A 13,663-nucleotide genomic window follows, 5' to 3' on the forward strand; every position below is an offset into this window, starting at 1 on the left:
TAGTTATTAAAATAAATAAAGATGCTCACCGGCGTACAGAGCCAACATTTATAGAAATGCACAACACAGATTTCCCTACCACATATTTCTGCTTTATCTTCAGGTATGGTGAATTGACTTTTAAAAATAGTACGGATTTAAATTAGCATCTCTGTCAAATGTTTGTGAAATTTAGGGATGGCTCATGGTGGACTTGGACGGGGAATGCAAGAATACTTACATTTATTTTGCAAAATCATTTTATCACCCATACTCCTATAATAATCTCCATATACATATACAACTGTGAAGCCATTTATAAGTATAAATAGACCACGGCACTGAATACTGATAATTCGGATTTCACAAGCAATCTTAATTACAAATATGAAGCTGTATTCAGGTAACAGTTCTTGCTAACGACCAACTTAATGATGACGGCGAGAGATGAGTCACGTCGAATATATCCTGTGGTTGTTTGTTTTAAAGAGTTTCCGTGACATGGGGTGACAAAACAGTTGGTTAATCACGTCTGTAGGTGATGGAGTCACGCGTGGGAGTACGAGGTGAACGTTTACAGTCAATCTACTGTCACCATTAGTTCGTGCGTCCCTTTCTTGCCCGTAGATTTGTGCTAGATCTATGCTCCAAACTTTCAGAGGTCTTCCGATCATACGGTTCTTGCGGGGACCGGAGAACAACAACGCATGTACAGTCATTGGACATAAGTATTCGTCACTGTGCATAATTTCCATAGACTTGCATGTTAATTTGGTGCAGCTAGAAAAATTATCTTGAATTTATTTGTCGTTTGATCTTGTTCATATTTTGCACATGTGTCATGAATCATCTCAGTTGCAAAGACATAATTTCCGTTTTATTTTCCATTCAGTATTTCAAGAATGACCACACTTTGATTGATGCGTGTCATGGTTAAAACAATTTTAAACATGGCGGTCTATGGGGAATGAATACACAGTGTTGTATATATGTTACTCATGTAACTACAATGCGAAAAATACTTGAAGGAACATTACATGGAAATTATGTATCTGTGACCAAGATGATTTCCTGCACAATTTGACAACCAAATAACGAAAGCTGAATTAATGAAAATTATTACAGCTACACTAAAATAACATGCAAGTCTATGAGAATTTTGCCGACTGACGAATACTTATGTCCCATGACTGTATGTCTTACAGGAGACCAAACTGGATTGATTGGCCATAACGAGAATCGTGTGGAAGATTGGACACTTAGGAAATAAACATACTGTGTCGGAAAATCAGAGGTATATAACAAAATTTTAATAGCTCTAAATTTGATTTAAAACCGAACTTGTGGAAGTCGCGCTGGCTGAGTGGGTTAGGCGGCTGACTGTGTGTCCTGGCGATTAGGTGCCTGACTCTGAGGGTGTGGGACTCAACCCAACAAAAGTACTAGAATCTGTACTATACGTAGAGGGTAATGTCCGAGTAACTCTCCATTCCTTAAAAATAATGGAGCCGAGGCCCCGGAGAACGAGCACATGTATTTTAAGGAATGGAGAATTGAGATTACCTACTTAAATACATTCGAAGTATTGGGAATATTTCTGTTATCAAAATTAACTAAGACAAAAAAGGTATAATCCCTGAAAAGTAATAACATATGAATGACGTCACAAATGTAATTTATGACATATGTTACATATGACCACTTTCTAAATGACACTGTGTAATCACATTGGCGGATCGGGGGTGGGGAAGGGCAGCCCCCTTTGAAAATGACTTAAGACCACACTGAAGATTTTTTTGCGTTGGCGGAGCCAATGGGGGGTTCAGGGTGTTTCGAACCCCCTGAAACACCCCAGCCGTCTCCAAATTCCTGGATCCGCCCATGTATCAGGTGCAGACTGGCTGGCTGGTTAACGCCGCACCAACCAATATTCCAGCCATATGGCGGCGGTCTGTATATAATCGATCCTGGACCAGACAATCAAGTGATCAACAGCATGAGCATCGGTCTACGCAGCTGGGATACGATGACATGTGTCCACCAAGTCAGCGCGCCTGACCACCCGATCCCGTTGCTCGCGTCTTACGACAAGCCTGGGTTGCTCCAACCGGGATCTTCACGGGTTCAGAACCTCTGCACGATGCGGGCTTTGTGTGTACGAGGGGCGTTCAAAAAGTAGTCGGCCTAACTATATCCTCGATGTCCAATGTTTGAAAAGCTTCTATTTTATTTTGAAGGAATCATTAGCAAAGCCATATCCAAAATTTCACATATGTGGGTAATGTGGTTAACGAGATATTAGTCATCACAACACTGTAATATGTCATAACAGAATTGCAGAAAATGAAAAACCTTCTGACATATGGTACCTCTTGAATCATGATATGTCCTCAGATAATATCATATAAAGTAAGTTTGGTATAGTATTGGATAACTTACCGTCATAATCAAAGATTTTAATTTATATTTAGACTTGGGCTGTTTTTTAAGGACATCCCCAGTTTAATCTTTCAAAACATTGTGTCCAGATATTCAAGCTGGCACTGTTTACAATGTGTTGAAAGCTGACACTTATGTGACCATTCAGTATTTAGTTTGAACACTTGGCATCATGTATTAATAAGTGAAAACATTAAAAGAAGCTATATCCTCATCTGAAAGGAGGTGGGTAGTGTCAAAACAAGCTCTTTCAGTAGACATGAAAGGGGAGAGGGAAGGGGAGGGAGGAGTCACTTTAACAAGCGATTGTAGTTTCAAATTGCTTTTAAATGCACTTTAATATAAGTTTGATTCTAGCGGACTTCCGCCTATCTCAAACACACAAAATGTTTCCTGCATATTTTGTTTCCTTGGGTTTGTAATGCATTTATTGTAGATTTTGCGTTTTGTTTTTTGTTGTTGTTGTTGTGTTGTTGTTGTTTTGGGTTTTTTTTGCTTTTTTGTTGTTTCTTGGGGGGATATCAAGATACAAAGACAAACAAAAAGGGGATCGTGAGGCTGGAACAATGTAAAACCAATTTGCCTTGAGGTTGACAGATAATATCTAGAAAATAAAACACAACAACAGTTGCATTTGTATCATTCTCTTGGTGACGCTGACTACCTTTTGAATTGGATGTCCCGTTATTTCATTTCATTGCGCTACTTGCTTAGATGGATGATCATGATGTCAATCACTGGATTGTCTGGTCCAGACTCGTGCGGCGTCAAACAACACACATACACGCACAGATTTCCCTAATTGTATGCATACAAAACACCGACAGCTTATCTAGAGAAGAGACACTCATACTCAAATAGATCCACATAAACATATATATATATATACATATATGCCAGGACACATATATATGCATAGGATAAATCGAGATAACCGAATTCAAGTTAACGAGGCTTCTGTCTTCATCATATATTTCTGTATCTGTCAATCACATATATGCCCTACCAAATTATTATACGTGCAGTAGATTTAAATAGATGGCAATAGCTGACGAATCACATCCTCATCCTGCGATCATCGAGAGTTTCCTATTGCCCCGTCCTGCACACATATGTCTACCTTTTCAGTATATGCATGTTTTATGGTCGACATGTTTCGCTGGCATGTGCATGAGTGTAGAAACGCATATAGCACGGCTGCGGGTACAAAGTGTATAGTTGGACAAAGACACTGAGGGCTGACATTAATTGATTCGCCGACATTGCAAAGTCGAGATGACACGCACACACACATTCAAACGCCCACGCACACAGAAGCAAGCGCACAGACACGCAAGGAGACGACTCTTTCAGAATTGTGCGAATACTAGCACTGACAGACGTTGAAAAGGATTTTCGACAAGGAGGGTACGTTTTATATATTTACAATTCGTATCGGGTGTGTTAATAAAGATATTGTGGCAGTGGTGTAATCCGTTTACGAGGGAGCAGCAATAAAACTATTGAATGTATACATTTATATGTACGTTGAACGCATGTTGGTGCACGCTCACCACCACAACCATTCAGTCCCATTCGCGTAAACAGGGCGCATGCTGTGGGCATTTAGGTATTTGTGTCCTGGGTTTTGCAGGACACAGGGACATAAGGAACATTAATACATATCCATACAAATAAATATATGTGAAATAACATGAGCTCATGTGCGCAATAGGGCGGTGGGGTAGCCTAGTGGTTAAAGCGTTGGCTCGTCACGCCGAAGACCCGGGTTCGATTCCCCACATGGGTGCAATGTGTGAAGCCCATTTCTGGTGTCCCCCGCCGTGATGTTGTTGGAATATTGCTAAAAGCGGCGTAAAACCAAACTCAGTCAGTCAGTCACTCAGTCACTCTTCTGATTCCCATTTTTTTAATATAAAAGGATAAGCAATACCTGCGCACCTGTCATGTGCGCAATATCCTTTCATTACTGTAAAGAGGCGTAAAAGGACCATGGACTTATTGCTTGTTGAAAAGTGGCCATCATATCGAAGCCATTTATTGAGAACGGAAAATGCACAGTAATGTGTCGGAAATAGATTCTCGGCACTGTGTTTATATTCCCCACGTGGGTACAATGTGTAAAGCCCATTTCTGGTGTCCCCCGCCGTGATATTGCTGGAATATTGCTAAAAGCAGCGTAAAACCAAACTAGCTCACTCACCAGTAGAATGACTCAAAGCCGACCAGCCCATGTATTACCGTTAGTCTAATACGTACGAATGCTACGAGAAAAGTTACGAGATCTTAGGCTTACGAGAGCTTTGTGAAACGGGGCCCTGGCGGTCAGAGTTGGTCTGTCGTTTTCATATGACTGCAAAATTTGGTTTTGTTGCAATTATTAGATTTTGTGTTAGTGTGCAATTCATTGGTCTCAAATGAAATCAAACGGACAATGAGTTGGTGGGTTACTGGTTGAGGCTCATGAAGACGTGTTGTAGGTGGTTCAGCTCATGTTCTAGGTCATGGCTGCTGGAGCAAATGTTCTTAGCGTGCTTGATCAGGGTTGAGATGACGCCAGTCTTAGTTTTTAGGAGGGTGGTTTGACAAATTCGAAATCTTATCCTACAAGAATCAGGACTTCACACAAAAAATCAGCTTCGAAATCAGCTTCTCCCTCCACCCACCCTGTTTATTGGTTGTATCACTAGATCCATTTGTTGTTCTAAGTCCCCAACTGGCCGCTCCCAATTATGTATATTGGACAAAACATACAATGTTCATAATAATAATAATACAGTAGATTTGTTATGCGCCAAAACTCCAGGCACTTGGTGTCTGCTCATGGCGCTACACAAAATTAAAAAACACTGCAGTAGAGGCGCTATATTTTCACTGGTATATCAATCCTTATAGAACTTTTGGAAGAGATGAGTCTTTATGCAGATTTTAAAGTTTGTCAATGATGGGGATTTCTTTATTCCCAAGGGAAGATCGTTCCACAGAGTTGGGGACATGTAAGCAAATGATCTCTGTCCATACTTTTTGAGGCGGGATTTGGGTACTTTTAGAAGTAACTGATCAGCAGATCTTAGTGTCCGAGAAGGTTCATATTTCTCAATCAATTCTGTCAGATAGGCAGGAGCTGTTTGATTGACACATTTATATGTCAATGTGAGAATCTTGTATTGGACTCGAGCTTGGACTGGGAGCCAGTGTAGGGAAGTTAGCACTGGTGTTATATGTGCACACTTCCTCGTTCGGGTCACGATCCGTGCTGCAGTGTTTTGGACCCGTTAGACTTTCGCAAACTGTTCCTGGGTTAGAACATGTATATATACTTCTCATCATTTGGTTGTAGTCACTTTTAGCTTCATAACAGTGTAAGAATCTACATCGAAACGTCGCTCTATACAATAAAACAAGATGTTGTCTTCCATAAAGTTATATGTTTCATTTTTGACTCACCAACTTCTAGAATGCCGTTCAAACAATGTTTTATTTGGATATGACGTGTAACTGCTATAACTGTGAAATGAGATTTATCAAAGTGGTTAAAACAGGCTACCTAAAGAAAAGAGTCAATTAAATCTTTTATGTACTTAATCAATTGCCTTCCAATACAGTATGTGTCAGTTTCGTTAACCTAAATGATGATTTAAACCATTTATTTCACAATATATTTGCAATTCAGTATCACAGAAATAACAATGCATATTTACCAGTTGGCCTCCAGAAATGTAGTGTCGTCTGCTCTTTGAATATCAGGTAAAGCTATCAATGATGACAAGTTTGGTATTCAATTTGGAGAAAACAGTGCTGTAAAATTCACTGCATCATAGTTGAACGACAGGGAAATAGATTCTTTCATTTTGTCTGTGTAATTATTTCAACTTTAATCAAAATCTAAATGCGAAAACACGGCTTAAATGGCCGTGTACTCACTCTTTTATTCACAATGTTGGGCCAACGCTGGCCGAACCTTTTGAAATAGATGTAAGATCAAGGAAAATAGGCAGAGTTTTTCAAATGTTGGCCCACTGTTGGACCAACGTGTCTAAAGCCACTGTTACTTTTAAGTCATTAAGATAACGTTGGGCCAATGTTGTCAAACCGTTGGCCAACCAACCATATACCAACATTGGCCCAACACACCTTTGCTATCTGGGATGGTCTCTGGTCCATTCACTTCATCACGGATGAAGTTTAAGGTGTTTTTACTCATTATGCTGAAGACCCCGGGTTAATTCCCCACATGGGTACAGTGTGAGAAGCCCATTTCTGTTGTCCCCTGCCATGAAATTGCTGGAATATTGATAAAAGAGGCATTAAACCCAACTATCTCACTCACTAACGTTATACAATCACCATGGTAACTGATCTTATGAAAGATGGAGAAAGACAAATAATACAGGAAGAAAGGGACAGTGCACACATGTTTATTTCCTGTGTTTACAGAAAGTTTTTGTAATGAATCAAACTCATCAAGATCAGATCTTAGAGCTAGCTACCATAGTGATCACTTTGATCTGATTTTAACCAGTTACATGTCAATACTACACGTATGAGAAATGATAGATGCTTGGCTCAATATGTACATCTGTAGTATCAACCCTGACAGCTTATATTTACAATAAACAGATAAGAATCTTTATTTCCAAGGTTGATACAACATTCTGGTAATAAATATACTTCTGGGCCTAGATTTTCGAAGCGTTCATAGCCCGACAAACTTCTTAAGCCCATCCTTAACACATTGGCTACGATCAAAGTTAAGAATTCTTTGGCCGTAGTATGAACGTTTCAAAAATCTAGGCCCAGTTCTTCACTATAAAGAATGTGGCAGATAGCATCTGCTTGGCTCAGTATGTACACCATTAGCAATTTTGTTTTCTTTCCAGGTCTGATGTCCATGGAGATTAACTCATCCTAGAAGCCTTTTCATATGTGTTGTGCATGCCATATATATTCAAAATGGAAAAAATACAAAAATAGAATAAAAATTAAATGAACCCTTTTTCCAAACGAACCCTTCTCTTAGCAGGTAAACATTTTTACTAATTCACCTCACTTGGTGTCATTTTTAACAGCATTTTGAACATTGGCCAAGCAATAAACAACAGTTCTATTCTTGACAGATAGACACAGTTACTTTGTTCCCCAAATGAAAGTTATGTAATCTTATTTTATTTTATTTGTTTCAAGTATCACAATTCAGGTACTGTCTTGAAATTTACTGAGCACTTCAGTCTCTTGGGTGTTATAACCATGACCTGTAAACACTACCTAAAATCAGGTCCATCTAGTTTATAACTAGAAGACCCGTGAAGAAATGAAGTCCAGCCTAGTTGTATTATAGCACAATCACATGAACCTATAATTAATATATTTGTTCATGCTAATACACAATTCCTTGAAGGTTCCAAGGAATTGTACAACACAGACAGCTCACACTACCAGTTGTTGACAACTGACACCAGTTAGACACACCTGACTGTACAACACAGAAAGTTCACCCCAGCTGGTTACAACTGACACCAGAGAGACATATGTGGATGTACAACACAGACAGCTCACCCTATCAGCTGGTTACAACTGACCAAGGTGAGCACTTATGTTAATGTACAACACAGAGAGCTCACCCTATCAGCTGGTTACAACTGACCAAGATGAGCACTTATGTGAATGTACAACACAGACAGCTCACACTACCAGTTGTTGACAACTGACACCAGTTAGACACATGTGCCTGTACAACACAGAAAGTTCACCCCAGCTGGTTACAACTGACACCAGAGAGACATATGTGGATGTACAACACAGACAGCTCACCCTATCAGCTGGTTACAACTGACCAAGGTGAGCACTTATGTTAATGTACAACACAGAGAGCTCACCCTATCAGCTGGTTACAACTGACCAAGATGAGCACTTATGTGAATGTACAACACAGACAGCTCACACTACCAGTTGTTGACAACTGACACCAGTTAGACACATGTGCCTGTACAACACAGAAAGTTCACCCCAGCTGGTTACAACTGACACCAGAGACATATGTGAATGTACAACACAGACAGCTCACCCTATCAGCTGGTTACAACTGACCAAGGTGAGCACTTATGTTAATGTACAACACAGAGAGCTCACCCTATCAGCTGGTTACAACTGACCAAGATGAGCACTTATGTGAATGTACAACACAGACAGCTCACACTACCAGTTGTTGACAACTGACACCAGTTAGACACATGTGCCTGTACAACACAGAAAGTTCACCCCAGCTGGTTACAACTGACACCAGAGAGACATATGTGGATGTACAACACAGACAGCTCACCCTATCAGCTGGTTACAACTGACCAAGGTGAGCACTTATGTGAATGTACAACACAGAGAGCTCACCCTATCAGCTGGTTACAACTGACCAACATGAGCACTGATGTGAACATATAAGATGGACAGCTCACACACAGACATTCTAAGGATTCAATGTTTCAGTGACAAATTTCTTCAGATTACAATGTTCTAAACCATGACCCAGGTTACTAACTGAGGGCTCCCCAGATGCTGACTTCCAGACTTTGAGGATAGCAAAGATCATATCTGTCCTGTCCTTTCTCTCATACTCCTTCCTGATCCTGTCTATATCAACCTGGCTTACTTCCAAGTGTAGTGCTGAAACCAAGAAAAACTCATCAGACAAGATTTTCTTGTTTGCAATGTGGTTCTGGTCACATGTTTAATGGTTAAAAAATAAATTCAATTCTGTGCTTGAACAAATATACAACTCAAGTTTCAAAACATCCTATTTTTAGGGCTCCTTGCCACAAGGCAGAAGACCTATTGTTACTTTTCGTGTTTTTATTACTAGTATTTATTTATTATTTTGTTCAACTCGTTCAAAGAGCACCATAACAGCATCGCTTGAAAAGAATCACCCAGATGCCCACCGAGGTGTAGATATTCCCCATAAAAATCTCAAGGCTCTAGGCCTAAGAGCAAAGGGCAGATAATGCAAAATTAATTCAAAATTTTAAATTTCCAAAGCAATAATATCCGAAACTATATGTCCAATGACTACTAAATTTCTGGGGCAGCTCTGGAATCTGATTACCTTCAATTTCAACTGCAGAAACCATGGGGCTAAGAGGCACCGTTTGGACGCCATATTGGATTGAAGGAAATTTGACCTTTTTGATGGGTAGGCATTTCCGCAATCCATAACTCTGAATGTGTGAGGTCTAGAACTTTGCAAATTTGCACATATAAAGTTTATATTTCAAATATGAATAACCTGTTGTTGTTTAATTTCTACTAAAATGTATCTTAAAAAAATCACAGCGGCATTACTATTTCAGCTACGCAGCTAGAATCTGGCAGCATGCAGTAAGGTCCATATTTGGAAGGTCCGCTCTCAGGTCAAAAACGTGTTCTGGCTCCATTTCAATGCAGTTCAATCTTTGCAATCTAGTTTTACAGAACGTCCATTACTTCTAGTTAAAATGTTTTCAGCCAGCTGCATTAAATTTGTCAGAGCTGGTGGGGATGTCATCCTTTCAGTTAAAACAAATAAATGATTAGCAATTGAACGTGCAACCATTATTCTTATTTCTTCGAATTTCTAATAAAGCCAACACGTTTCCAAAGCCATACCACACAATCCTTTGTATCTAGCCCTCAACCATTAGAATTCAAAGTTAATAACTGAAGCTTTTCTCATTACTGATAGCAATATGCTCCATATTACCTGTAGCCATTACTACTTTCGACATCTACGTACAAATGGCTAGATTGTATTACAGCCAAGGAGCCTGACATGGCTGCTCACAACTATATTTATATATATATGACTGTAGACATCTTCCATATCTGTGTGTATTGCAACAACATGGTGCCTATGCTGTTGGTCATGGTAGAGTTACATCCCTTTGGTGTGCCAGAAACCTATGATGATAGGTTTGAATCCTGTTTTGCACTGTACCTGTGTTTAGGTTTTACAGCACCCTAACCCATTAGTGTGGGTTTTGAACAAAGTGATAAATAGATTTCGATAGCTTCCTTCCACCTTAAATTGACAAGCTGACAAATTTCTCACCTAATTTTCTATATTTATCGTCTTCAAATCGTAGCTTGTTGGCAAGTTCTTTTAATTCGGTATCTGTGACTGTTCTTCTTGAACCTAGAAAAGATAATATAGAGTGAGTGAGTGTGTTGGGTTTTACACCACTTTTAGCAATATTCCAGCAATATCACGGTGGGGGACACCAGAAATGGGCTTCACACGTTGTGCCTATGTAGAGAATTGAACCTTGGCCTTCGGCGTGACGAGCGAACGCTTTAACCACTAGACTTCCCCACCACCCCAGATAATACAGACATAAGGAAAGATAATATAGACATAAGGCAAGATAATATAGACATAAGGCAAGATAATATAGACATAAGGAAAGATAATATAGACATAAGGAAAGATAATATAGACATAAGGAAAGGTGATATAGACATAAGGAAAGATAATATAGACATAAGGAAAGGTGATATAGACATAAGGAAAGATAATATAGACATAAGGCAAGGTGATATAGACATAAGGAAAGATAATATAGACATAAGGAAAGATAATATAGACATAAGGAAAGATAATATAGACATAAGGAAAGATAATACAGACAAAAGGAAAGGTGATGTAGACATAAGGAAAGATAATATAGACATGAGGAAAGGTGATATAGACATAAGGCAAGATAATATAGACATAAGGCAAGATAATACAGACATAAGGCAAGATAATATAGACATAAGGCAAGATAATATAGACATAAGGCAAGATAATATAGACATACAGCAAGATAATATAGACATAAGGAAAGGTGATATAGACATAAGGAAAGATAATATAGACATAAGGAAAGGTGATATAGACATAAGGAAAGATAATACAGACAAAAGGAAAGGTGATATAGACATAAGGAAAGATAATATAGACATGAGGAAAGGTGATATAGACATAAGGCAAGATAATATAGACATAAGGCAAGATAATACAGACATAAGGCAAGATAATATAGACATAAGGCAAGATAATATAGACATAAGGCAAGATAATATAGACATACAGCAAGATAATATAGACATAAGGAAAGGTGATATAGACATAAGGAAAGATAATATAGACATAAGGAAAGGTGATATAGACATAAGGAAAGATAATATAGACATAAGGCAAGGTGATATAGACATAAGGAAAGATAATATAGACATAAGGAAAGATAATATAGACATAAGGAAAGATAATACAGACAAAAGGAAAGGTGATATAGACATAAGGAAAGATAATATAGACATGAGGAAAGGTGATATAGACATAAGGCAAGATAATATAGACATAAGGCAAGATAATACAGACATAAGGCAAGATAATATAGACATAAGGCAAGATAATATAGACATAAGGCAAGATAATATAGACATAAGGAAAGATAATATAGACATAAGGAAAGATAATATAGACATAAGGAAAGGTGATATAGACACAATGAAAGATAATATAGACATAAGGAAAGGTGATATAGACATAAGGAAAGATAATATAGACATAAGGAAAGATAATATAGACAAAAGGAAAGATAAAATATACATAAGGAAAGATAATATAGACATAAGGCAAGATAATTTAGACATGAGGAATATCATAATTACAAAATGTGCATCAGTTGATGAGCTTAATGATATTACGGTACAATAGGTTTCATGAGCATGACATTTCTGGAATATACACAAAGCATATTTGAGAACTGATTGTTACCACTAGTTATTGATCAGTTTGTCCAACTAGTTGATGAAACTTGTGTTGAGGAATGAATAAACTTGAGAAAAAAAGGATTCATTAATCTTGAATAGTTGATAATAATCATTGGTTACCACAGACCTAGCAATTTGCCATGTAATATTCCAACAAGACAAATTAGTACATCTTATCATTAGTTTTACAGTTTCTTCTTCTTTCCTTGCTTAATTTACTTAATAAAACAATTAATCCTTGAATAATGAAAACAAGAATGTGTGTCTCCTTCAGGATTTTCACTTACTTTCCACATTTAAAAGGTTAAAGCAAACCATGAGTTGTATTTTTATTTGTATTTGTGTGTGTGTGTGTGTGTGTGTGTGTGTGTGTGTGAACATGCGTGGGTTGGACTAAGAATAATAATTGTTGTTTAACGCTGCATTTAGCAATATTCCAGCGATAAAGCAACAGTCTGTAAATAATCGCGTCTGAACCAAACAATCAAGTGATCAACAGCATGAGCATCCATCTACACAATTGGGATATGAAGACATGTCAACCAAGTCAGCAAGCTTGACCACCTCGATCCCGTTAGTCAGCCTCTTCTACGACAAGTGTGGGTTGCTGAAGACCAATTCTTGCCCGATCTTCACATACCCAAATCGCGGATATTTTGCAAGGCTGCATGTCCTTTTCTGTGGTTGCAAATGTCAGTGTAATACCATTCTGTTTAACATCACACACCAGTTTTAAATAGACCGTAATCGTTTCTGTTGACAATCATGTGTGTTTTACACCCATATGTGTCAGAAACAGAAATTGTTTTTCAGGTTGAAGAAAAAAGATGTTGAGGTTCTGTTTCTGTGTATGGAGCCACATGACAACAATTACAACAAACAACAAGCGAAATTAATCAACATATACCTTGTACCCGTTGGCCAAGATGTCTGACAAATGGGGATATTTGTCACAAGGCACCAGTCAATTTCTAATCACTTATTGCACATGTCTCTTGAGACTTAGACATTCCATCAATTCAGGATCATAAAGTAATAAATACCTAAAATTTCAATGTATCTGTCTGTTTTCATGTCTGTGCGTTGGTTGTTCCTGTTCTCTTCTTCATCTTCGTCGGAGGAAGATTCGGAGGAGGAGGGGGGGGAGAGTAATGGGGGGGACGCCAGTTTGGTTGTTGGTTGTAGGTTGGTTGTTGTCTCGGTGTTCGTCGAGTCTCCCGGAACTGAACAGAGTCCTCGATCCGCCCTTTCTGTATGTAGTAAATGTCTCTTTGGCCTGTGTTGTTGTCGATGCAGTCAAATACGTTGATGGTGGCATTTTCAAGGAGATACACACAAACTGGTTTCTGATTGTCACTGTAACATACAACATAGCGAGAGGGTGAGAGGGTGGGTGGGTGAGTGAGTTTAGTTTTACACGGCTTTTAGCAATATTCCAGCAATACAAGTCAAAACATTGATT

At 38.5% G+C, this 13,663-nt stretch overlaps 1 protein-coding gene across 1 annotated transcript; it reads right to left on the reverse strand.

Annotated features, from left to right (window-relative positions):
- Positions 1–8,446: 8,446 nt before the first annotated feature.
- On the reverse strand, positions 8,447–13,553 carry LOC124285470. Its single transcript, XM_046721707.1, has 3 exons — positions 13,245–13,553; positions 10,496–10,579; positions 8,447–9,075 (listed from the first exon to the last, which is right to left on the reverse strand). Exons 1-3 carry the CDS (start codon positions 13,273–13,275, stop codon positions 8,879–8,881), a joined length of 312 nt encoding a protein of 103 aa, XP_046577663.1. The 5' UTR covers positions 13,276–13,553; the 3' UTR covers positions 8,447–8,878.
- Between the last annotated feature and the right edge of the window lie 110 nt (positions 13,554–13,663).

This window comes from Haliotis rubra, unplaced genomic scaffold (genome assembly GCF_003918875.1).
Source record: "Haliotis rubra isolate DU_JTF1 unplaced genomic scaffold, ASM391887v1 Scf360, whole genome shotgun sequence".
Taxonomy (NCBI): domain Eukaryota; kingdom Metazoa; phylum Mollusca; class Gastropoda; order Lepetellida; family Haliotidae; genus Haliotis; species Haliotis rubra.

Coding starts and splice junctions, on each gene's coding strand:
- LOC124285470 (XM_046721707.1), bottom strand. CDS start 13,275: ATGAAAACAGACAGATACATTGAAATTTTAG. Junction 10,580..13,244: donor CAGATACATTGAAATTTTAG/GTATTTATTACT, acceptor TATCTTTTCTAG/GTTCAAGAAGAACAGTCACA. Junction 9,076..10,495: donor CGATAAATATAGAAAATTAG/GTGAGAAATTTG, acceptor TCTTGGTTTCAG/CACTACACTTGGAAGTAAGC.